Here is a 24,894-nt window from a genome sequence, read left to right as displayed (position 1 = left end):
CGTATCTTTCTAATTCTTTGCATTTAGTGCCTCGAGGATAAAGGGTATGATAGTAATTATAAAGATGTGCCATTAACCCTTCCTCTAAACCCCAGCTCCCCGACCAAAGCCGAAACTCCTTCGAAATCTCACCCGGAAACCTTTGCTTACCCAAAGGTGCGTTTTTTTCCCCATATATTTCATTTGCCCTCTATATTTTGGTGATTTGGGATAAGTTTCCTACTAACAGGTTGTTGTTTCGTCTTTCTATTTACGATTTTCCGACAGAATACCGATTAGAATCCTGCTCCTTGAATCCTTATATGGTGATAGGGTAGGATTTGTCAAATGATCCAGTTCATAGGTAAATATTGGATATAATGGTCACGGGAGCTCAATCTTTACAGAAGATACGGGAGATTGTCATGGAAAAATTCCAACTTTTCATGTGAATTTGTGTCATCTGCTGACCATCATCTGCTAGATATTTGTACTCGTTCAGATGATTTTCTAGTGTATATGCGTTCTACATCATTTTAATTTGATATTTTATCCTCATTTTTGCATATTAATCAACTCAAAGTGGTCGTTTGGTGGCTCTTGCAGAATAATGAGTTCCGTTGTCTCTTACCATCTATAATGCTCTGCATCAAGGAAAGATTCAAGCAGATGCTTCCTGTTGCCAAGCATCAAGTTAAAGCATTTACGGTTTCGAATAATTCTTCTTGTATCTCCTCATTTAGCCGAAGAACCTCTCTTTGCTCCATAACTAAACCAACCACACATGTTTCATGTATTCGTTCGTTTACAGAAAGTTCTGTTGGGGTTCGTCCTTCAGAACAGGAGATAGTGATTGCTTTAGGCAGCAATGTTGGTGATAGAATCCAACATTTTAATAGAGCATTGCAACTGATGAAAAGATCAGGCATAACCATCACGAGACATGGCTGCTTATATGAGACTGCTCCTGCTTATGTGACTGATCAACCTCAATTCTTAAACTCTGCCATTAGAGGCACCACAAATCTTGGGCCTTATGAATTACTTAAAGTGCTGAAGCAAATCGAGAAGGATTTGGGGCGATCCAAGGGAATAAGGTATGGCCCAAGACCAATTGACCTAGACATCCTTTTCTATGGAAAGCTCGAGATCAAGTCTGAGGATCTAACAGTGCCACACAAATGCATCTGGGAGAGAACATTTGTTGTTGCACCTCTTATGGATCTAATAGGATCATCTATTGAGAGTGATACAGTAGCAAGTTGGCATTCATTCACAAAATGCAGTGGTGGGCTCTTCGAATTATGGCAGAATCTTGGAGGCGAACATATAATTGGAAAGAAAGGACTAAGGAGGGTGTTACCTGTAGGTAGTAGTTTGTTGGACTGGTCAAATAAAACCCATGTCATGGGCATCCTTAATCTGACACCTGATAGTTTTAGTGATGGAGGGAAGTTTCAAGAAGTGGAAGCTGCAGTTTCGCAGGTCAAATTGCTTATCTCAGAAGGTGCAGATATCATTGATATTGGTGCTCAGTCCACACGCCCCTTCGCACGAAGACTTTCTGTTGAAGAAGAACTTCAAAGGTTGACTCCAGTCTTGGATGCAGTTGTGCAACTCCCTGAGGTGGAAGGGAAAATATTATCAGTGGATACCTTCTATGCAGAAGTTGCAGTTGAAGCAGTGAATAGAGGGATCCATATTGTTAACGATGTCTCCGGTGGGCAGCTTGACCCTAAAATTCTTTCTGTGGTGGGAGACCTCGGGGTTCCTTATGTTATGATGCACATGAGAGGTGATCCATCAACAATGCAAGACAATCAAAATTTACAGTATGAAGATGTTTGTAAGGAAGTAGCTTCTGAGTTATATGCACGAGTAAGTGAAGCAGAGTTATCAGGAATTCCCTTATGGAGGATTATTGTTGACCCTGGTATTGGGTTCTCAAAAGGAACTGAACACAACCTGGAAATTCTTATGGGCTTGCCTTCCATCCGGAGCGAGATTGCCAAAAAAAGCTTGGGTGCTTCACATGCACCAATCTTAGTTGGACCCTCAAGGAAAAAATTTCTAGGTAGCATATGTAATCGTATTAATCCCGCTGAGAGAGATCCTGCAACTGTTGCAGCTCTGACAGCAGGGATATTGGGTGGTGCTAATATCATCAGAGTGCATAATGTAGGTTATGGTTCCGATACTGCAAACATCTGTGATGCATTGCTTAAACAAAGGAAAGCTAGAGAAATATGTGATTAGAAAAATAAACCATGAGATTCAATTTATCTATCGATTTGAGAATTCTAATTTACAGTGAGCAACTTGGCACATTGCATTAGTAGCGAAATGATAGTTACAAGGAATAGAAAGTAGGAAGTCTATGCTGCTCAAATGACATCAGAGGAGGATAATTTGCTTCATGGTAGACACTCTGAGCCCATGAACCAACTGGTGAGGTTTTAATAGAAGCTGAGAAAATGAAGTTCCTAAAGGTGCTCAAGGATCAGACTTATTTGCTTCCCATTCTAGATCAATTCCTGTTGTTCAGTCTTCTTTTCCCATAGATCCTTCGTTGAATTTTTCACTAGTTATAGATAGATGTCCTTTCTGTTTCCTTGGCAAAGCCTAGCTGGTTTTTAGAATATGTTAATCTTCTACTGAGTCTTGGAATTTCTTAATTTCACCCAAGCCATGATTGAGCTGGACTTCTTGAAATATTTTGGAGTTACAATGAGAAGAGAGATGAAGTTGTTGGTGTACTTAATTCTCTCATTTTGTTAACCAAATTCAAGATTGAATCATAGAATCATTTGTTTCCCTTCATTCCTTTTGTAAACTACTCTGTTTTCCAGACATTATTTTTGTTCCATTTGCTGCAGTTAAAATCATTTCAACACAAGGCAATGCATTATTCAACATCAACACCAAAAACACTCTGTAGATATACCAAGCAAGCAAGAAGGTGAAGAAGACTTTGTGTTAGATGGAGTAGAAGACCATTCTAGCTCCAATAATTCATGCTGGGCCCCACTCTGAACACTGTGTGTGTTTATTAATTAAAATGTATAGAATTTGCCAAGGTGGAATTAATGGATGGTGGTAACCAGAGGGAGATTCGCATCGGTTGGTGCCTTGTCGCTGAGACTACCAACTCAACGATTGAGATGGTCTTATTTTTTTTGGTTTCACTCTTTCAGACTCACACTTCTCCACCGACAGAGAGAGAAATATTTTACCTCAGCTGTCGGCATGCATGAGTGTGATTAATTAACTAAACTTAGTCTTCCTTAGTATTCCAAATTTGCCCCTGCTTAATATTCCAACAAAGGACATCAAAGATAGGGATATTTCCTTACCTTCTTTTTCATCTCAGAAACGAAAGATAAGAAATTAGGATGATCACACTGTAACAGAGATGCTGCTAGTTGATGATAAATAATTGGAATCTCGATAAATATTGAAATCGATACTTAGTGAAATTTTAACTAAAGTGTTATATATAGACTTTAAATTTATTGTGATTTATATATTATCTAATTTATGATTAGTCTACCGGATTTTAATATATTTAAAAAAATAAGAGAAATTATAAGTGTCTTTTTATTCACTGTAAACGACTACTGACAATATGGATTAAGTAATGGGATATATTGAGCAATTATTTTTTTTACTATACTTTTGCTTTGTAATGGTGAGGGCATTTTGGTCATTAAGTGAGAGTGAAAAGTTGTCTTGTTCTCTATAGCAAATGATCTAATGGTGGTTGCTCAAATGGGAGGATTTTTATAGTAAACTTAATGAGAGAGAGAGAGAGAGAGAGAGAGAGAGAGAGAGAGAGAGAGAGAGAGACTTAACCAAAAGGGGCATGCTTTTAAGTTGTATTCCAGATCTTAGGATTGAACACTGAAAGAAAGAAAGAGAGCTGAGCTCTTTCTCTCCTCCCTACTATTTGCCTATTCCTCCCACCTCCATTGCTGCATTCTTGCAGCTAAGACTCCTTTTAAAAACCCAACAATGGAGGTCGGTTTCGCCTCTTCCTTCTTTTGCAAGGCCAGATCCATCTCAAAGCTCGCACCTTTGGCTGCTTCTCTTGTGTTAATTGTTCTCTCCTCTAGTACAACTCCAACAGGTGCGTACCAAGATCCCTCTTTTATGAAGTTCATATCAAGATCCGATCTTTTTAGTATTGGATTTGTTATTTTGGTTGGTGGGGAGGTCTAATGGATCAGCTCCATCTCCTGGGTTTTGGATCTTGGAGGTATATATCGATGGGGTCATGAGGAAAATTACGTCATTTGGCTGTTGGAATTGGAGAAACGGGAAAAGATGTTTCCTTTCTATTCCCTCTTTAGATTCTATTGCATGTCAATGCGGCTTGATTTTTGGTCTCTGCCGGAGAAATTAAAGATCCATAAGTTAGTCCTTGCAGGTCAATTGACTGCGTACTTCCAAATCTATCAATATAATCTTTTATAGGAGTGAAGAAGCATCCTAACCTTCCCATATTTATGTTACTAGTTCCGAACTGTCTTATCTCTATGAATTAGATCTCCTCCTGAAATGGGAAACTGAGTATTATGTATATTTGATATAGTAAATTTATTATATTTCTCTTTTCTAGCACTTGATATAGTAAAAAAAAACATGTACTTAGTACTTGGATCCAACTTTTGTGCTTCCTATTGTAAGAGATCTGTTATAGATCAAGTAGTCAAAGGGGTTGACTGAGAACAAGGATGAGAAATACTTCAAAATAGTAGATCTGATGAGGGATACGACGAATCAAGATAAAATTCTATCCCCTGAAACTTTATCTTCTACCTTGTCAATATGTGAGGATGTCTTAGAATAAAGTGAACTAATTTTTGCTTCACGACTTCCAATTTGCTAGCATGGATTGCTGTTTGCTGTTTTACAGAAACAATATTTGAACCAACTCTGATGAATCCTCTTCATTATTTTTACAGAAGCTTATGATTCACTTGACCCAACTGGCAATATCACAATTAAGTGGGATATTATGCAGTGGACTCCCGATGGATATGTTGTAAGTAAACACTAATTCTGTCATTATTAAACGCTCATGGAAGTTTCACTATGTAATGGCGCTGTTGACTAAGTATTGTATTTATTGTATCAAATGGCTGTTATCACACCCAGAAAATCCATTGTAATCTAGCGATAGCAGAACTCCCTCATTCTACTGTCCCTGACTTTAAAAACATAAGCGCAGATGGCATCTTCAAATTTTCAGTAGACATCTCGGATATGCTATTGTTGCCAATTATACTACCAGTGTACTGTTTATAGGTTTTTATACAAAGAACTTATATATGCTGTCTACTCTTCCAGGCTGTTGTCACAATGTTCAATTTCCAACAATACCGTCATATCCAAGCACCTGGATGGACACTTGGATGGACATGGGCAAAGAAGGAGGTGATTTGGTCAATGGTTGGGGCACAAACTACTGAGCAGGGTGATTGCTCAAAATTTAAAGGGAACATCCCACATTGTTGTAAGAGGGACCCAACAATAGTTGATTTACTTCCAGGAACTCCATATAATATGCAGATAGCAAATTGCTGCAAAGGAGGGGTTATTAATTCATGGGTTCAGGATCCAGCTAATGCCGCTAGCTCATTCCAGGTCAGTGTAGGTCTTGCTGGCACTACCAACAAGACTGTCCGTGTCCCCAAAAATTTCACACTTCGAGCTCCAGGGCCTGGTTATACATGTGGAATAGCGAAGATTGTGAAGCCCACAAAGTTTGTTACCCAAGATGGAAGGAGAACAACCCAAGCTCTAAGTAAGTCGGACGTTGATACTTCAATATATCTCTACTAAGGTAGTTAAATTGACAGTTCTCATGCAACTTGTTCAGCATCTGCGCTGTCTGGTAGTAATTCAGAAGTGTTTAAAGTCATTAAAATACTAAAACATTCTATCCAGTAATAGGGTGAAAAAAGCACACATCTGCCATCCCCAAACCCCACAGTGAGAGGAGTCTTATCCACCTAAACACCTTTTTTCTGTTTGTTTTTGCTTTCAACTCTCATATCTGACAAAGAAAAATTTTCTTCTGCAGTGACATGGAATGTTACATGTACATATTCCCAATTTCTTGCTCAGAAGACTCCAACATGCTGTGTATCCCTCTCATCTTTCTATAATGACACAATTGTCAATTGCCCAACATGCGCCTGTGGCTGCCAAAACAATAATACTCAACCAGGAAGCTGTGTGGAGTGAGTAACATATTATCATTGTCATTCTTTTTATCGTGAAAGCTTCTTATTACTAGGAAATTGATGTTTATATACTATTGACAGGGGAGATTCACCTTATCTAGCTTCTGCCATCAATGGCCCTGGAAAGAGCAGCTTCCAACCTTTGGTCCAATGCACTTCTCATATGTGTCCAGTAAGAATACACTGGCATGTTAAACTCAACTACAAGGAGTATTGGCGCGTGAAGATTACCATAACAAACTTCAACTACCGCATGAATTATACCCAGTGGAATTTAGTTGTCCAGCATCCTAACTTTGACAATATCACGAAGCTCTTTAGCTTCAACTACAAATCATTGACTCCATATGGAGCTGGTATAAGTAAGTCATCCTACAATCATGTTTTATAATATGCACTCTTGTCTTGTTGCTCCAATATTCTTGCTTCTTGGCTATATTTTATAGAAACTCATGAATATATAATTGGGCAAAGATGCACCACACATGCTTCAGATGTGTGTATTTTGATACAAGATTCTGTAGCGATAGTCAATAGTCATTACTCATAATGCTTCTTAAGCGATGATATGGCATTAATGCATATCTTGGAACTTGACAAAAATGGATGGATTTCTCTTTTTCAGATGACACAGCTATGCTTTGGGGAGTAAAGTACTACAATGATTTACTCATGGAAGCTGGTCCACTAGGGAACGTGCAGTCAGAACTTCTTTTCCAGAAGGAGTTAGCTACCTTCAGTTTTGATAAAGGATGGGCATTCCCAAGACGAGTATACTTCAATGGTGAAAATTGTGTCATGCCACCTCCAGATGCTTACCCATGGTTGCCTAATGCTAGTCCTCTATCAAAAAGCCCCTTGATTCTTCCAATCGTGGCTTTTTGGATGGTGTTGGTGTGCTTATTTATGTACGTGTAGTGAATGGCATCAAACCTATCAGAAGAATTCAAGTTATTATGCAGTTTCAACAGAAAGTGTCGAAAGCATCTGTAGCTGGATTTTTGTGTCCTAAGATCATGGATAGACTAATCAAGTCAGGGTGATAAGCTCTTGCTACAGAAGTTGCTTCAAGTGTGAGCATGCACATCAGCCAGATTGTATTTATTGTTTTGTATACTGGTCATTGCAAGTCAGTGAGATTTATTATTTCAATTAGTGATCGTAGTAAACTTTCGCTTGTCCTATCATGTTAAAGATATATTTATTTGTACCATTCCAGTGTTTGTAGCAAAATGAACGCTCTCACTAATAATGGATGAAAAGAAACAGGAAGAATGTTAATTGATGTTATTGGTTGAGAACCTTGTTCTATCTCTTACCCAAAATTCGCAGTTTGCTTATTCTGCGCTTAATATGTTGTATTTTGCTTGTTGTGATCAATAATGTAAGTTTGATGCTTGTTGATATGCGCACAATTTCATGCAGAAATAATAAACGGCAAGAAGATACCTCTACATGATAAAACGAGGGCTTATTTATAATTCTAAGCAGAATTCTTTTGTTAATTGCAATGACATTTCGTTTATGGTTAACTTATCTGTGGCAAGAATTCAGATAGCATGAAGCAAGGACACACTAAAAGTTACTTAGCTATTAATATAATAGCACTACGACTGGCAAGAAATGTGAGATAGCTTGTTTGGAATTTAAAAATTACTAGCATTTCAACAGCATTGCATGGAATATTACATCACATGCGAGAATTGTGAGATAGTTATCTTTCTCTTGCTGAAAACTGAGAGTATTCTCTAGCTCAAGACTGATGAAGTCTTTTAACTCAAGTCTGAATGGTTGATGTCAGACACATTGTGCATTGTTGAAGGAACTTTTCTTTTTCTGAAAACTGAAGCACACAATGGGAACTAAGTAACACCAATTTAGATCAAAGGTTTCAATCTCTTTTTCTAACTATGCTTGTCAAAGTTATTTATTTGTGAAAATAAGGCACAATTTATTGAGTGAAAGAATTTAGAAAGAATTCCTACTGAAAAATAAAGAAGGATGTTCAAAATTTTCAAATAAATGTGGATCATGTTCTCATCAATCCAGCATATCATGGATGGGTTAGTAACTTACAAGTAGAAACAACACAAAATATTATAAATTCAAAGAGAAATTTCTTCTTAAATTGGAAAGAGTGGACTTACTTTAAACAGACGATTTTAGGAAGAGGAAGACTGCTGCAAACTAGTAAGAACTCACAAGGCGGTTCGATTGATTCGACCTAAAAGGTTTTGCAGAAGGAGAGAAGAAGAATGAAGAAGCTCAACCATCTCCATTTTGCCTAGTCCTCTCTTATACTCGTTTCTTCTGCACATTGTTCTCTCTCTCTCTCTCTCTCAGGTCTAATTTTCTAAAGTAGTATTCGTGCTGAAGAAGTAAGGCGGGAAGTTTGAAGAGAACTCTCCAACGGCTATCTGGTTCTTGACTGGGACTATACAACAGCACCAACCATATAAGAGAGCAACCTGTGAACTTATGATGACAATTACTTGGTAGAATTCTGAGATCCTACGTTAGTCCATGAGATGGTAATTGCTTGGTAGTCCTTGTCAGATAATAGATACTTCAACTGATGCTAGGAATAGCTTGCAAAAGGAGGAAAGGAAATTGGAGAAGGTGAGCAGTCCCCATCTGATAGACATTGCTCAACCGAATTAAAGGTTCATGATTCTCATATTTAAACGTGCTTAAATAAATTAAAAATGATTGTGTTTGTTGTGGTTAGAATCCACCTGGAGAGAATTATAGTTTTGTCCCCTCCCCGTCAAGATAGAAGAAAATGCTCATCCAAAATCAAATTCCAACTAAACACTTCAGTATGGAGGTGGTTCTTACTTCTAAATATAATATTGAGAAGCAACAACATCCAAGGAACCAAATAAATAAAGATATGTCCACTGTTGAACTTAAACATGCTGGCCTGGAACCAGAAAGAGTTTTGTCATTCATACTCGGATTGAAAATCATCGTAGGGCCTGTAGTGTAACATAGAAAGTGCCTTCAAGAAAGAACAAATTAACAAGTTTCCTCAAAATCATAACCCGTTTACAAGTTCCCAATCTGAGATTTTCCAGGAAACATCTGAGATACATTTCTAGCAGAAAACCTTTTAAAGGGTCGAAATTGGATTCCATATTACGACAAGAATTAGTAGGACAATGCAAATCAGCCATATGATGTAGTTCATTGGGGTAGACAAATTAGTCGTCACTGCACAATAAGTAACGAATACTTAGAAGGTCTGTCGATACACATGGCCTTTAGTTGTATAACGTTCTTAGGGTTTAGTTGCTCTGTTTCAAGGTCTCAGCCTCTGCTATAGCCATGGGATCTGCCTTTGTTTCTGTATTTTCTTCCTTTTCCCCTTCTCTCTCTTCAGCTAATTTCTCCCTGTGCAGCTTCTCTGCTGTTTCCATTGCAGCTCGCTGTTCTGCCTGCAGACGCTGCATCTCCTCTTCCTGTTGTTGCCTTTCAAACCAGGTATCCGCATCCGCCCAAACTACATAAAACCACATCCACCCGCTAAGTTTCAAAGCAATAGTAGCAGAAAGCAATTTCAAACTTTTTGACATATAAGTTGTATAAGCCTCAGAAACCACAAGAAAGAAAATCATATTACAAGAAAAGGAACATTGCCGATATTTTGTTGAGCCAGATATTTTACCATTTTAGCAAGTAGAGCAAGGTCATTTCTTAACATAGGTCATGCAGTTATATTCCACCAAAGTAGTCCAGGACAGCTCAATAGTCCATGCCCAAGGAAGTTTCTGAATTGCTCGTAGATTACATAATCCTAAACTACAATTGAGATAGTAGATAAACTCAGGGTGAATGTGTTCCAAAACACACTTCTTCCCCCTGCTGATCATAGCTGTGCATGTCTATGCACATAAATATCTGGCAGGAATAGAAGAGGTTTGCTACTTCAAGATCAGTGGTACCTTTAATATATGAGCTTCTCTTAGTACTTGGTAGTTGGTAGTAGTACATATGCTAGCAGCCTATCCTGTGAGAGAGTTTCACCAATACCAGTATGGAAAAAACCTATAAGGACTCCTAGCACACACAACATACTTCTAAATAATTAAATTTGGAAAAATAGGAGGTCATGCTGGTATATTAAACACACACAACATATATTAACAGGTTTGACAGAAAATATTACTGACATTAAAAGCTAAGGGAGCTTTTCCTGTGAGCTTGATAACCTAACTATTTTCTGATCTATCTTCAATTAACTTGAAACCTAATACATAAATAAGGGAAATAAGAAATCATTTATATTGCACAATGTGTTGGTGGTTGGCATATAGTCAACACACTCAACACATAACAGTTAAAATCTTACAACATTGTGTCCCAACAAAGAATGCAATCCCTCTGTACACAAGCCAGTGGCCATAATAATGACTCTGATACAATCATTTATACACTGACACAAAATCCTTGACCAGAGCAACACTTTAAACTTTTGCTGATAGGGCAAACAATAAAAACAATTGACAAATAAAAAGGCATACTATGGCTCAAATTTTCTATTTGCAAGATATTTGACCAAAAAAAGAATTATATTATAAGACCCACTTAATCTAGCACTAGTTAGTAGTCTCATTCTAGTGTTCCAGAAACACCGTGGAGTACTAAAGAAGTCTTACACTTAATTGCATTATATTACTTGTAGTATGTGTAGTGCGTTTTGTGGTTTAGGCCTGCATGTGCCAATACCAGCATTCCATAGGCTTATGCCGATAATGTTGTCCAGTAGGTATTTCAAATGTCATTCATAGTGTAATTGCAAAACGCAAGTCTTGAAGTAAAACAAACTACTAATATCTGGGTTAATAAACAAAATAATGCCTTTCGGAGCTTACCATGCTTGTCAATTAATATATGCATTGACCTTGCCTATGGACAGATCCGAGGCTTTAACAGATTACTATGAAGTGGATATTAGATAGGAAATGAAAAAGAAGAGTTATTGTGTTGTTAAATTACCAAAAGGAAAACTAATAGTCTTTCCGCATGACCTGCATACCCCTGAACATATATAATTTAAAGGAAGGTGAAAAGTCTCACGAATGCCTGAAATATATGCGGCATTGCAGCTCCTAACGAGCACAAAAATCATATCTTGAGAGGATAAAACAACCTAGGGTTTAAAATTATATGTGGACATTGGACCAAATCACATCAAATTAGTACCCAGAAAATACAAATCAACACAACGATGATCCACTTTATCTATTATTGATTCGTACCCCACTATATCACATATGATAATAACCAAATTACTCATCAAAATAGAAAAGAAAAAGGAAAGTAAGAAAGAATAGGACGGTGCTTACTTGGTTGTGCCGCCCACCCTTGCTCCCCTCCCTTGATGCGCTCCGGAAGAGCGTAGTTTACAGTGAGAACGCGTCCATAGAGCTCTGCCCCATCCATGTTATCCATGGCGGCGGCGGCGTCCTCGCGCTCGAGGAAGGTGACGAACCCAAAAGACCGGTGCTTCTGCGTCGCCTGGTCGAGCGGCGTCTTAACATCTTTGATGTCCCCGAACGGCACGAACGCCGCGTGCAGGATCTTCTCGTCCACCTCCTCCGCCAATCCACCTAAATTTTTTTTTATATAAAAAAAAAAGATCAGCCTTCTATTAGCTAACAAAGAAAGGGTTCGGTGAGGCAAAGAGTCGAACATCTTGAGGGCAACTAAGATCGCGTACCTACGTAAAGTGTGTTCTTCTGCACCTGGACATTCATGGCGAAGTTGGGGAGTGGTCTCTCTTCAATCGGGTTTTTCGAAAACAATCTCTCTGCCCTATAAACCCTTCTCTTTCTCCCCTTGTGTGGGGGAATTCAGTAAAACAACTACAGGGTTGTAAACAACGAGCCTGAGCTTGATCTAGCCTGACTTTTGATATTAATTTCGAGCGTGTCTCTGTGATAATTAAAATAATTATAATTTGAGCTAATTTTGAACTTAAATGAACTACTAAATTAGTAATTTCACGCCTTATTAATTTCAAATTATTTTCGAGCGTGAGCAAATTTGAATTAATTTAGGTAATTAAGCTTGAAATAAAACCTAATTCAACTATAAAGATATAAATATTATTAAAATATAAATTACAAGTAATAAAAATAAATGGGTTAGAAAACTACAAGCAACTAAAATATAAATTACAAGTAATAAAGATAATTATGTTAAAAAACTACAAGCAACCAAAATATAAATTACAAACAATAAAGATAATTGTATCAGAAAATAATGGCTGATTGAATGGGTGAAAGGATTTTGATCTGATAGTTTAGATTAGTTTGATATTACTCATATTGTATATATTCAAGTCTTATCGAGCCAACTCGATCGAGCCGGCTCGGGATCAAGCTTGGCTCAAATTTAATTTTGAGCCTAGCTTTAATGATCAATCTCGGCTCAGCCTATTTTTGAGCCTAGCTTGATCGAGCATTATTGAGCCAAGCTCGAGCCGGCTTGATTATTTTGACAGCCCTATGCAGACCCACTCTATCAGCACGTGAGTTGCACGTGCCAGGATGTCTGGAAGCGGATCCAATCCACCAAACCGGTCCGGATCCAATCCATTTAGCTATCACGAGAGATACGAGTTACGAGACGACATCCACATCCCCCGAGATGGAATCGCCTCACTGTTTTCTCGTAGATATTTTTCTTCCCCTCCCCTATAGGCTACATCCTATATGCCTTGCTTCTTCTCCACTTGTTCGCTTTGTCGGGAGTTAAAAGAGGTAACAGTGCTTAGATTGCACCGCCGCCACTGCCCAGACAAAGCAATCGACAGCTCCGGCTATTCTCCCCACTTGCCAGATATTTCCAGCGAATAAAGGGAATAAAAGAGGCCATCCATGTAGATCTACAACGACTGCATACATGGCGTACGCTAAGACGGCTCATGCCACGTACCCACGTTGTACCAAATATGGCACATTAAGTTCTACGTAAGATCTAAGTTCCAAGTTGGCAAAAGATGGCCACCGATGACCATAATTAATTACATGGTTGGGGGTGGGAAACAGGAGGCGGAGCTCATGGTTTTGAGTTTTTTGACTACACCTCCCAGTATTCAAACACTAATCCGAACCGGCCCACAGAATTATGTTAAGAGAGATTTGAAGCTTCATCCTTATCCACTGCCTTCAGCCTCTTCATATATGGATATATATGTATATATATATATATATAGGTCTCACATGCAGCTACAAGCCTTATACGTGACTGCAGAAGGTAAGCATTAATTCCGAGAAAGTTTAGAACGAGTTGGGAATAGGCTCTTCGTTTAGATGGGTCGTTGGTTGAGACCTGAGGTGAGATTATTTCTCTCTTTCTTGTTTGGTTTTCTTTTCTTTTTCTTGTCATAGGTACATGTATAAATGGATAGATGTATGAATTTTATGTATCAGGCGTATCCATTGATAGCTGCGATGACCTTCGTGGGGAGCATATGTATTTTTCAGCTCACCAGGAATGTTATCATGAACCCTGATGTCAGGCAAGGATATCTCTTTCCATTAATTGTTGTTATAATTGTTGTAGTATGCCTTAGTTACTACATCATACCATCCACAGCAAATTGATCGATCGACCAAACAAAGTCAGCAGAAAGTTCTGATACAGACATCTCCAATTCATATTGAACATCCTATGATGAATATCTGCATGATCCTGTTGATGAATAGATATCACAATGTGCAAGATACAACTAAACAGAGAAAATTTGATTCATGTAGCTAATATAGTTTATTAACTGGGTTATAAGACATTGTTGTCATTCTAGTTTTAATGAAGAACATAGCAAAGATACTAATTCCAAATCATTCAGGCCAGAGAGTAAAGCTGATAACATTGCAGCAAATATCATTTGAGATTTATCGTAGCAAATATGACAATAAAATTGTCTTGCACTATGAGTAGTAAAGTGCACGCTAAATGGAATATCTGCTGATAACATTGCAGGGTAAACAAGGCAGCTCGCAGCACTGCGATCCTCGACAATGCAGAAGAAGGCCAGAAGTATAGCCAGCACGGCTTTCGCAAGTTCCTCAGCGAGCGGCCCCCTGAGGTCATGCCAGCTCTCAACAGCTTCTTCTCCAGCAGCGATAAACAAAAACAATAAGTCTAACTAAGGTCTAATTCATGTAACATTTTTAAGTATGTCGTGATGCATAAGTTCCATGTTGCTGTTCGCAGTCATTTTAATTTTAGAGTCAGCTGCGCCATTTGTGCTGACTAATGTCTCTGATCAAAAATAAATTAATGGTGTGTTTGCATTCATAGCTCAAATGATATAATTTAGTTCAGTTTTTTTCAAAAAATAATTCTTTTCTTTCAAACCAACCATCTCACTTCTTGCGGGCATGCAAGACGGCAGCGATCACTGAGATCCCGATAATTGCTACGGGAAAGGCCCAGTATTGCATGGTCATGTTCATTAGCTTGGAATTGAAACCAGAATGTTCGTCCTTCTTAAAAATCTCGAGCTCCGGGATAGTAGGAGTGGTGTCTAACTCCCCTATGCAATACTCTTGCATGAGCTCTCTAGCACTTTTGCTGTGCCCAGCATCTTCAAATTCTTCTGTTGCATCCCTTCCTTCAGAATAGCACACCACAAATTAGGCCAATAAGATCAGTTTAGCCCCACATTTGCAAGATATCAAAGTGAGAGTAATAGTAGGTTCAAGTATTAGCAAATGGACAAAGAAAAGATGACTTTGCTCCAAAAATGTAACGAAAGATTGATGGTTATATGGTTTGGACGTACCAGTTGCTGAGAGCAGAACATCATCACCTCCGGGATGCTCATCCAAGTATGTCGTCACATCATATACCTGCAATTAAGGCACGAAGATTTAATTTCAAAATCAGAACAAATCCAAAGATCCAAAGCCTTCCAGTATTCCACTGCAAACCAAACGTCAAATTGGCAGATTTATAACGCTCCCAATAGTAAGATACCAGAAGTGAGAGCAAGTGCAACTATTAAACATATGTATTTCCGCAGAAAAGATGTGCAGATAAATTATGAATTTATCTAAAGCATTTTCAACTTGTGTACCTTAAAAATTACTGCATGCTAAAACTTGTTATCAGCTTATGTAGAAATTCATCATGGAACTACGCTACTCCAGTGTCGTCTCAATTAGACTCTATGAAAGGACTCAATTCTGCCTGAGATAAGTCTAGTACCGCAGACTGATTTCCCTTCAGAAAACTGAACAGGTTGCGTCCCTTCAGAAAACTTGTTTTCCAAGCAAACTTTTCATGAATCTTGTGCTTTTCCTCTTGCTAGTTGCATCCAATGAAAAAGGAAAAGGAAAAGGATGGCTAGCTTATAGCTAAATTAACAAATTTGAAACACAGCTACAAGGATGATGAGTTAAATTATAGCATGAATTCTCAGTCTCTGTCACAGCAACAAAGCTGGTGATGCAATTATCAGGATTGAGCATCCCAATGGCTGAAGGACAGGGGGATGCTCTGTTTCTCCAAAACAGTACAGTATCCAGATGTACTCAAATGTGTAATATTACTCTAGCGCTTCACAAAGTTTCTTACATGGATTAGCCCAAAAGGTCCTATCTTGTCTTAAGTTGCCATCTTTTCGTTAGCCAGAGACAGCAATAGATAGAAAGAAAAAGTCCAGTCCACGGAATTTAAAAGGAACGCTTCCTTTTATGTTTTGCAGATCTTCTTTGAAAGATTCTTCCAAAAGTTTATCTTCATACTAACTATGGGTACATATGAATGAAACAAGGGTGGATAGTAAATAATGAGTCTTGAGATAGGAAAAAGTAACAGCAAAACAAAATTACATGAATTTTGAACCAGATAGTTTTATTATGTCAATTTAAGTATGAACAAGAGGAGAAATGGTCATATAAACTTTGATTTTTCAAAAATCAAGCAGGAAGAAAAGTACATTAACAGATGTATCACTAATTATGTGTGAAGAATGATAATCCGGTAAATTAGTTTCTTGTCATTCTTCAGTCAGTAAATAACACTTGGAAAATGAATGCCTGGTCAATCCAGTACACCAATGCTAAGAGGTAAGAGTGAATCTAAACAAGGCTTTTATTTAAACTCCATTATTATACCTAAAGATCTATGGAGAACTAAAAGTATCAATTTCAATGAGTGGAGTCAAATATTCACCACTTAAAAGAGGGTTTTAATCAGATTTGAAATCTTAATTGCATGGAATTCACTTATGTGTTTGTTGTAGGATGAAATGCATTTTACTTAAAAGTTAATATTGACCACAAATGTGTGTTGTCACACAACAAGCAACTTTAACCCGATGTCAACTCTATCTGCTAAATCTTTTCCCGCAATATAAAAACAGATTTTGTTCCAAAGACAGCATGCAATAATATCACTTGTCCACGGATTTAAATCAGAATTTCGACATACAACCGCCAGATCAAAAGGCAAGTTGCCACTGGATTGGAAACCATATCTTTTATGTCGACAACTTTCTAACCTATATTTCTCGCTTTACTGGAATTATACCTCTCAATCCATATGATATCAGCGAAAAACTCAGTTCTTGGATTGACTAGACGAAAGCCAGGTAATCCAAATTGCGTAACATACAAAAATCATAACTATTTTGGTATAATTTCCAGCCACCAAATAAGGGTAACAAGGATGCCCCTTTTAGAAAACCCGAAAGGCATCCTTTTATCTGGGCCAACAGGATTCCTCTAAGCAAAAGCTCGATTAAACCAGCATACACGGAAATCCATGATCAAACGTCTAACAAGCATGTCATCAAACAGGTAAACGGCAAGAAAGAAAGGAACCAACTGGGGCGAAGCAGAGAGATCTAACTAACGGAGAGAAGAAAACGAATGTCGCCAGTGGGGATTGGAGAGGGACGATACCTTCCCGTCGACGACGACCCAACAATCCTCCCTGGTGTTGTGCTGCGATGCTTCCTGCATGCCGTACAGCTTCGTTATCGTAGGCATTTCTCCGACGACTCCTCCAGCTCTCTCTCCCTCTCTCTCTCTCTCTCTCTCTATCGCCTTCTTGGTCTGGTCTTCTGACTTGTCCCAGAAGAAAGACCAGCTCTGGCGGCTGCCTGCTGCGAATATTTTGCAAAATAGTCCAAAATTTGGTAACTTGAAAGAGAACAAAAAATTCTAGTGCTCGCTCGCTTGATAATAATGGGCTAAAATAAAATTTGGTGAGTTAATTGGGCTCTCACATGGGTAACAAGCAACGAGAACAAACGGGCTCCATCTCAGCCCATACATCGGGGACTAATAAAGGGCCCCCATTGGTAAATTAGATAAGTGGGCTGGGCTGAATTGAAAAAATGCTTCTATTTTAATTTTATGATTAACTCATTGAAGCCCAAAAGTATACCAACATTTTTTCTGGTTGTGGGTTTCCTTTTCTTCTTCTTTTCTTTTTTAATAGATCATGGGCTTCAATTGCTAACATTTTTGTAATTATAGACTTGAATCGCTAACCCGTATGCAAAACTAAGATATGTTTTCTGTCTTCTTTTCTTTTAGAGAGAAAGAAGTGGACACTCGCGGCTTTACTCAAATGGCAAATACCTCTTGAATTAGAATCCGAAAACATATATATACGAAATGAGAATTCTTTTCTTAATCGTCAGAATATTTTGTTTTTCTTATCAAACAGAGTGCAGCCCCTGTTTCATTGAAACATAAAAACATGGTAATCCAGGTACACGAGTCTAAAAATAATATATGGACTTTACCACCGCGGGTCCTAATTGGCTATCCTATTGGCTATCGGCTATGCAAGCCAAGTTTATTAGTGTGAAAACAAACAAAGAATTCCTAGGAAAAAAGGTCAAAGTGTCGAGCCCAGTGCTGTTTTAATCTACATGGCATGGCATGTGAATAGCTAGCTGATTTTAAGGATATCTATCCCTATCCTCCAAATGAAATAATTCCAGGCTTTACCAAAATCCAGGGATTCCGAATCAAACTTTGTGTGAATAAAAGACAAGGAGTAGAATTTTTTTTTTAAAGTGTGCATAGTACTCGCCTTGATTCAAGGCTCATGATTAGCCAGCCAGCCTTCATATTGTTAATTAAAATTTTAGGTCATCTAAACTAAGACTTAAATTAGCTCCTAAAAAGCCTAAATATACACAGAGATAACTAACAAATTTTACATAATTAATTAAGGCATGGAGCACCCCCACCCACTCTGGCTTCCTTTAACCTAACTTATGTGAGGACATGGGATCACATGGTTTCAAAAGCCCAAACTTTAATTTAAGAGTGACCACAGTACCATAAGATTAAAAACAAAAGGTGGAGAATAAGAGCAAAAAAATATTCATTCAATTTGTATCAATAGTGAATAAGGTAGAGTTGGGGAACCTGAACACATGGTTTTAGGATCATATGCCAACATGTTGGTTGGATCTTTTTTTTTTTTTTAATTTTGGGGGCAAGATGAGGAAGTACTTTAAATTAATTTAATGTAATTTAGTTTTTATTTAGCTATTTTACTAATTTTAAATATTAAAAAAGAAAAAGTTAGAAGAGATAAGAGGGAGAGAGATTTTAATATCACATCGAAACACGTCTGTCGAGGGCACACGTGTGAGCAGCGAGACAGTCTGACCGCAAGCTTCCCTTATCCAGCCTTTCCCGTGGGCTTTTGTCCCCACGTACACATACATTTTTCGCAGTAATTAATTAATTTCGGGAAAAAAAATAAAGGGAAAAGGTGGGGGGGGAGAGAAATGAAATAATTAACAAATCTCTCTCTCTCTCTCTCTCTCTTTTTCTCTTTCTCGTTTGTCCTCAACGTTGGTTTCCGCCACGCAATCCGAGGGCTGGCATTTATTATAGCCAGCTCGGCTCAGATTTTTGACACGCATTTATCACCGCTGCCCATTTCTCTTTCATCATTTTCTCCTATTTTTTTTTTAAAAAAATTGCAGTACTTATATATTCTTTTAGAAACTTATAATATATTTAACGTAAAAATCCAAAACTACGCTATCGCAATAAATAAAATAAAATAAATAAAATTCTCTCCCTAAGATCGCTCTGTCCATTAATTGGCAATAGATACGGCAGAGCGGAGGTGAAGAAGACAAAGAGGGTGCACTCGTGCAAATGGACGTACGTGTGACAGATGGCTTACTTTGCCTATATATATATATATAGAGAGAGAGAGAGAGAGAGAGAGAGAGATGGATGGGAATTAAGACACGCATGTGAATGGCGATGGCATACATTCCCATCTCCCTCGTCAATTTGTCTTGTGCTTGAAACGAGGAGACCCCACCAAAAAGTTATCCCAACTTTTATGCTCTCTGTTTCTTCTTACTATTCTAATTAACATCGATCCTAATGTTGTCATCCTCAAACTAGATAGATTTCACTCAAAAAAGTTGAGCAAAACTATAGAACGGACCAATAATATATACCTCATCTTTTAAATTGATATAATATCATGTCCTGTGGATCACTTGTATCAGATCTCATCAGATCTCTCGTAAGAGTAAAAGCATTAAATTGAGAAAAGGAAAGATATGCGTATGGGGACAGAGGAGAGCATAAGAAGACAAGGAAGAGGCCCTCGTGCAAAGGGATTTTGATTGATAGACCCATGTACCTTCATGCACATCCCCCCTCCCCCCCTACTTTAATGTATGTCATGATGTGAAACCCAACCACATTCTTCCCCCTCCCCCTCGTGTGTGTGTGTGTGTGTGCGTGTCATGGTGTAAGTAGTGTATGTGTGTGTTTGACTCTCGTAACTCAGTCAAAATATTCTTACACCACACCAGTTTACTACATTGTTTAAATAATCATAACAGATATGGCCAATGGAGAAAAGGAGGGGGATGGGACCCATGATTAAGTTAGTTCATAACCATTATTAGGTACGCAATCAATCGTACGTTCTATGGACGACTCGTCAAAGATTAATGTGGGGGGAAGGAAAGATGTAGCTAGAGCTACTTCATTAATTTGCATGCAATACTTGTTGAAGAGGATGATTGCTGAGAGTTGCGATCAAAGATGTGATAGGGATTCATGCCGAAGCATAAAAACAAAAGTTTGGTTCGTCGTTATCGTTTTATCTCCTAGCTCACGGTTGATGGTGGATGGATATCTCTGCATAGTAGATTCAGATACCATCGTTTTCTAACAGAGTAAACTCTAGTTTGATAGAAGATAATAATGTGTTTGCTTGGGAAGTTCCAAGACGATCCTAATCATACAAGTAAGTATAAGGTAGCAGTCCATATTAATATTTTCAGGTGAACCATCACTGTTGTAATACTTGGGCTTACTCTACTACTAAATAATGCAGAAGAGCTCCCATTCATATGCTTTACCATAAGTTTGATGATATAAACTTTGTTGTAGAATAAAATTTTATTCTGAAAAATAAAAATTGGAGCTAAAATCGTGTCATTAATGGACCTGAGTAACCCTCTCTGGCTAGCTAGGCTTCTTCCTTTCTGCATTCCTACTCCCATAGATACTGCTCCCTATCTCTTCTATCTATCCTTTGCATCTATCCGTCCTAACACAACTAGCTCATTATCACATCTCCATGCATATCCCCCTCAATAACTCTCTCATTCATGGAGGAGAGAGAGAAGAGTGCATGGCTTCTCTTGCATGCCTATAGCTAGCTAGCAATTAAATTCCAATGGCAATTAGATAAAAAGGTATGGTGAGAGGAAACTGCATCTTGACAGTCAAATCGCCATCCAAGGATCTTCTTTGGACCATACCCTTCCTATTAGGTCACAATCCCAACCACCTTTTCCCCCACTCTGAGACAACTAAGTCCCCCTCAATTCCACAAGTCAAAAAGCAAATCAGAGTACCAAAAGGCCATCTAAACTTTAATTTGACACACTACTCAAGTAGTTTAAAACATATGGACAATCTGTTTGATGAGGAGATAGCTCTTTTTCATTCTTTATACTTATCCACTGAATTATAAGATTTTACATCAATTGGCTATCTAACATAGTATTCAATATTGAAAGTTAAAGAGATATATCCCAAAGATTGAATCTAATAACCAAGTAAGATTAAAAAAAAAAGAAAAAGATAATAATAATAACAGTAATGAAGGTTAAATAGGACCCACTCTTATTTAATTTTGCTTTGCCATCCACATGCACCAAAAAGGTAGTCTGCCAGAGTATATCTAATGGGATAAGCAGATCTACTTGACAGGCATGTGAGGCCCTGGTTTTTTTTTTTTTTTTCTTCTTCTTCTTTGTTGTTGTTGTTGATGCTGTTGACAGTACTATGCACCTCCTTTTTTCCCCCCTCTTTGCTCCAATGAGGAGGAGCCCATGTGCCACCTCAATAGGCTTTTAATTTGTTGATCATATTAAATATATTTTGCAGTTCTTTAGGAATTTTTGTTGTGGATGACTCAAAGTCATCTTTGAAGGGCTCAAGGTATGAAACATCCAAATTACTGCCATGTGGGATACCAAACACCCATCTTAAAAACATTTTCTCTCATATGCAGCATTTGTAGATGCTTTTTCCTAACTAACCTCTTGACCAGACATGCAGGAGGATTTGGTGTTGGTAATTAATGGGCCTGCTAGAGTTCTGAATTTTTATTTTTGACTCTCTTGGAGGTTTGGTCAAAGCATTTTCCTTGGAAAGGAGATGCCTTTTAACTGTTTTAACCTGCTCTAGAGAGAGAAAGAGAGAGAGAGAGAGAGAGAGAGAGAGTAGTTTCTTTTTCTTTTCATTTGGAAGAGGTAATCTGGTGGGCTATATATAGGCATACACACTTGGCAAGCAGAGAGGAGCAGGAGTACCCCCATAACATTCCTTGGAATCTTGAGGTGGTTTTTGGGAGCTCCTCCTGCTGCCTGAGAGAGAGAGAAAGAGAAAGAGAGAAAGAGAAAGAGAGAAAGAGAAAGAGAAAGAGAAAGAGAGAGAGAAAATGGTGGCCTTTGGGGTGGTAGTACTTGGGTTGGCATTTGGAATCCTTATAGTTTGCAGTGCCTTGTTGAGATGGAATGAGGTGAGGTACAGGAAGAAGGGCCTCCCTCCTGGGACTATGGGATGGCCACTCTTTGGAGAGACCACTGAGTTCCTTAAGCAAGGCCCGAGTTTCATGAAGAACCAAAGACTTAGGTGAGCTCTTTAGGGAGAGAAGAAATTTCCAACATGTATTTTTTTAATGCTTTTAGTTTCTTGAAATTTGCTTCAAGGTTTTTTCCTCTCTTTGGGAATTGTTGTCTTTTGAGGTTGTCTACCTTGCCAATGGTAGATAATCCTATACGCAAAGTGCTATTTCCTTTCCTTTTTATGAAATTCATTGAGTGGCTTTTGCTGTAAAGTGGCTTCCCCAAAAGTTTTCTGATCGTTTATGTTCATTATTATGTCTGCTAAAAGGTGATCCTTCTTCTTCACTGTTACAGCTGGAAATTTCTTCAAAAGTGGTCAGCTTTTGTAACATTTATTTGCAATTTTTTACTAATTCTTTTCTTCTTCTTCTTCTTCTTCTTCTTCTTCTTCTTCCACCATTTTGTAGGTATGGAAGTTTGTTTAAATCACATATACTGGGATGCCCAACAGTGGTGTGCATGGATCCAGAACTCAACAAATATATCCTAATGAATGAAGGGAAGGGTTTCCTTCCTGGATATCCACAATCCATGCTAGATATATTGGGGGAATGCAACATTGCTGCAGTGCATGGATCTCTCCATAAGGCTATGAGAGGTGCCATTCTTAGTCTCATCAACCCTCCAATGATCAGAGACCAACTCTTGCCCAAGATTGATGAGTTCATGAGATCCCACCTCAGTAACTGGAATGGCAAAGTCATTGACATCCAAGAGAAGACTAAGGAGGTCTGTAGAAATTTCACTTTTTTTCTTCCTTCCTTCTTCTCAAATAGTGGAAAGAATCTTAAATCACTTACTGTTCTTTTGCTTGTGTTCAGATGGCTTTGCTCTCTGCTTTGAAGCAGATAGCCAGTATAGAAGCTGGTCCACTCTCTGAGGCCTTAAAGATGGATTTATTCAAACTTGTCCTTGGAACTCTCTCACTGCCCATCAACTTCCCTGGCACAAACTATCACAAAGGATTCCAGGTAAATTTAATCTCCATCACTAAAAAAAAAAAAAAATTCAAAAAAAAAGTATTCAAATTTGCAGGAGTTAACAAGTTTGTGATCCATGGATGATGGATTTTTCTATACAGGCACGGCAAAAACTTGTGGGTATGTTGAGAGATATCATTGAGGATAGAAGGGCCTCTCAATGCTCTCACAATGATATGTTAGATACTCTCCTGAGGATTGATGGTGAAGCCAAAGTGAAACTTTCTGATGAGCAGATAATTGATCTGATCATCGCACTTATATATTCCGGTTACGAAACCGTGTCCACGACTTCGATGATGGCCGTTAAGTATCTATATGATCATCCAAAAGCCCTCGAAGAACTCAGGGTACAAAATTGATGCTCACATATGACTTAATTTCATTCGTTCATCAACTAGCCTTTGCTCATTAGATTTTTGTCTTTTACGCGCAGAAAGAGCATCTGGATATCTGTAAAGGGAAGTCATCTGAGTATGCAATTGACTGGAATGACTACAAATCCATGAAATTCACTCGTGCGGTAGGTTAGGATTCCACTGTGTTTTGTTTCGCCGAAAACAGTGAATTGGAAGTCTAATTAATTCATGTTTGTTCAATTGTAGGTAATTTTTGAGACTCTAAGAATAGCAACGATAGTTAATGGAGTGCTCAGAAAAACAACTCAAGATGTTGAAATGAATGGTGAGTGTAGACTAAGGTGGCATACAATCTCTTTGTAGTTGAAGAAAAGACTCGGTTCTGATGATGTGTGCACACTTTGGTTTCTTCAGGATATGTTATTCCAAAAGGTTGGCGAATTTATGTTTATACGAGGGAGATCAACTACGACCCATACATGTATCCTGATCCTTTGAGCTTCAATCCATGGAGATGGCTGGTGAGTACTGTCAAAATATTCAATGCATTGATTCATCATATTACTAGTTTTCGCAATTCTCTAATCGACGAATTGTACAACTGAAGCAGGACAAGAACATTGAGTCTCATCAGCATTTTATGATGTTCGGAGGAGGAGGTAGGCTGTGCCCAGGGAAAGAATTAGGCACAGTAGAGATCGCCACTTTTCTTCACTACTTTGTGACTAGATACAGGTCTGTAAGTCAGTATTCGATCTTTTATCGCTTTAACGCAAAATAAGCTTGTGATATACAAGTAATCTGAATCTTTATCTGCCATAATTTTCTTGCAGATGGGAAGAAGTTGGAAAGAATGTTATACTGAAATTTCCAAGAGTGGAAGCTCCAAATGGGCTTAACATCAGAGTGTGGGAGAAGTGAGGATTATCAAGTTTGTACAGAGATATAGATAAAGTTACTAATTGCAGCTGATATGTATCTAAGAGAGATAGATAGGTTTTACTAACAACTGGTTAGAAGAAGAAGAAGAAAAAGAAATTATGATGCTTCTCTCTTCAGTTGGTTGATCAATCAAAAGTATCATTTGATGTTACAAAGTTTGTGAACTTGATTTGCATCCAAATTTTGCTTAAGATCAAACCAAAACAATGAATTATTTGGGT

General features: G+C 38.1%; 6 protein-coding genes across 10 annotated transcripts; 4 read left to right on the top strand and 2 right to left on the bottom strand.

Annotated features, from left to right (window-relative positions):
- Positions 1-52: 52 nt before the first annotated feature.
- LOC140762321 (folate synthesis bifunctional protein, mitochondrial-like) lies at positions 53-2,793 on the top strand. Of its 4 annotated transcripts, none has more exons than XM_073100053.1 (3): positions 53-156; positions 268-343; positions 586-2,793. In XM_073100053.1, the coding sequence occupies exon 3, from the start codon at positions 619-621 to the stop codon at positions 2,233-2,235; it is 1,617 nt and encodes a 538-aa protein (XP_072956154.1). In that variant the 5' UTR covers positions 53-156; positions 268-343; positions 586-618; the 3' UTR covers positions 2,236-2,793. The 4 variants fall into 4 exon arrangements, with proteins under 4 accessions (XP_072956154.1, XP_072956153.1, XP_072956152.1 ...); XM_073100052.1 differs by having other exon boundaries at positions 268-469; XM_073100051.1 differs by having other exon boundaries at positions 268-494.
- A 1,002-nt stretch (positions 2,794-3,795) lies between these two features.
- Positions 3,796-7,512, top strand: LOC140762322 (COBRA-like protein 3). Its single transcript, XM_073100055.1, has 6 exons — positions 3,796-4,105; positions 4,944-5,023; positions 5,329-5,785; positions 6,065-6,224; positions 6,309-6,589; positions 6,853-7,512. Exons 1-6 carry the CDS (start codon positions 3,991-3,993, stop codon positions 7,143-7,145), a joined length of 1,386 nt encoding a protein of 461 aa, XP_072956156.1. The 5' UTR covers positions 3,796-3,990; the 3' UTR covers positions 7,146-7,512.
- Positions 7,513-9,109: 1,597 nt separating this feature from the next.
- On the bottom strand, positions 9,110-12,108 carry LOC140762325 (uncharacterized). Its single transcript, XM_073100057.1, has 3 exons — positions 11,950-12,108; positions 11,576-11,839; positions 9,110-9,729 (listed from the first exon to the last, which is right to left on the bottom strand). Exons 1-3 carry the CDS (start codon positions 11,984-11,986, stop codon positions 9,515-9,517), a joined length of 516 nt encoding a protein of 171 aa, XP_072956158.1. The 5' UTR covers positions 11,987-12,108; the 3' UTR covers positions 9,110-9,514.
- Positions 12,109-13,054: 946 nt separating this feature from the next.
- LOC140761888 (uncharacterized) lies at positions 13,055-14,546 on the top strand. The gene is made up of 3 exons (XM_073099409.1): positions 13,055-13,570; positions 13,667-13,755; positions 14,220-14,546. The coding sequence occupies exons 1-3, from the start codon at positions 13,547-13,549 to the stop codon at positions 14,377-14,379; spliced, it is 273 nt and encodes a 90-aa protein (XP_072955510.1). The 5' UTR covers positions 13,055-13,546; the 3' UTR covers positions 14,380-14,546.
- On the bottom strand, positions 14,513-17,349 carry LOC140761887 (cytochrome b5). Its single transcript, XM_073099408.1, has 3 exons — positions 17,150-17,349; positions 15,025-15,091; positions 14,513-14,853 (listed from the first exon to the last, which is right to left on the bottom strand). The coding sequence occupies exons 1-3, from the start codon at positions 17,234-17,236 to the stop codon at positions 14,606-14,608; spliced, it is 402 nt and encodes a 133-aa protein (XP_072955509.1). The 5' UTR covers positions 17,237-17,349; the 3' UTR covers positions 14,513-14,605.
- A 4,316-nt stretch (positions 17,350-21,665) lies between these two features.
- On the top strand, positions 21,666-24,828 carry LOC140761987 (cytochrome P450 85A1). 2 transcript variants are annotated; one of them, XM_073099566.1, is made up of 9 exons: positions 21,666-22,399; positions 22,800-23,121; positions 23,214-23,363; positions 23,474-23,722; positions 23,809-23,895; positions 23,978-24,056; positions 24,146-24,252; positions 24,339-24,466; positions 24,565-24,828. In XM_073099566.1, exons 1-9 carry the CDS (start codon positions 22,206-22,208, stop codon positions 24,650-24,652), a joined length of 1,404 nt encoding a protein of 467 aa, XP_072955667.1. In that variant the 5' UTR covers positions 21,666-22,205; the 3' UTR covers positions 24,653-24,828. The 2 variants fall into 2 exon arrangements, with proteins under 2 accessions (XP_072955667.1, XP_072955668.1); XM_073099567.1 differs by having other exon boundaries at positions 21,724-22,399; positions 24,342-24,466.
- The last annotated feature ends 66 nt before the right edge of the window (positions 24,829-24,894 follow it).

The sequence above is a fragment of the Typha angustifolia genome, chromosome 7 (genome assembly GCF_048772165.1).
Source record: "Typha angustifolia cultivar Huaian chromosome 7, ASM4877216v1, whole genome shotgun sequence".
Lineage (NCBI taxonomy): Eukaryota > Viridiplantae > Streptophyta > Magnoliopsida > Poales > Typhaceae > Typha > Typha angustifolia.
Note: the sequence above shows the minus strand (reverse complement) of the source record. Positions and strands in the feature narration are given on the sequence as shown.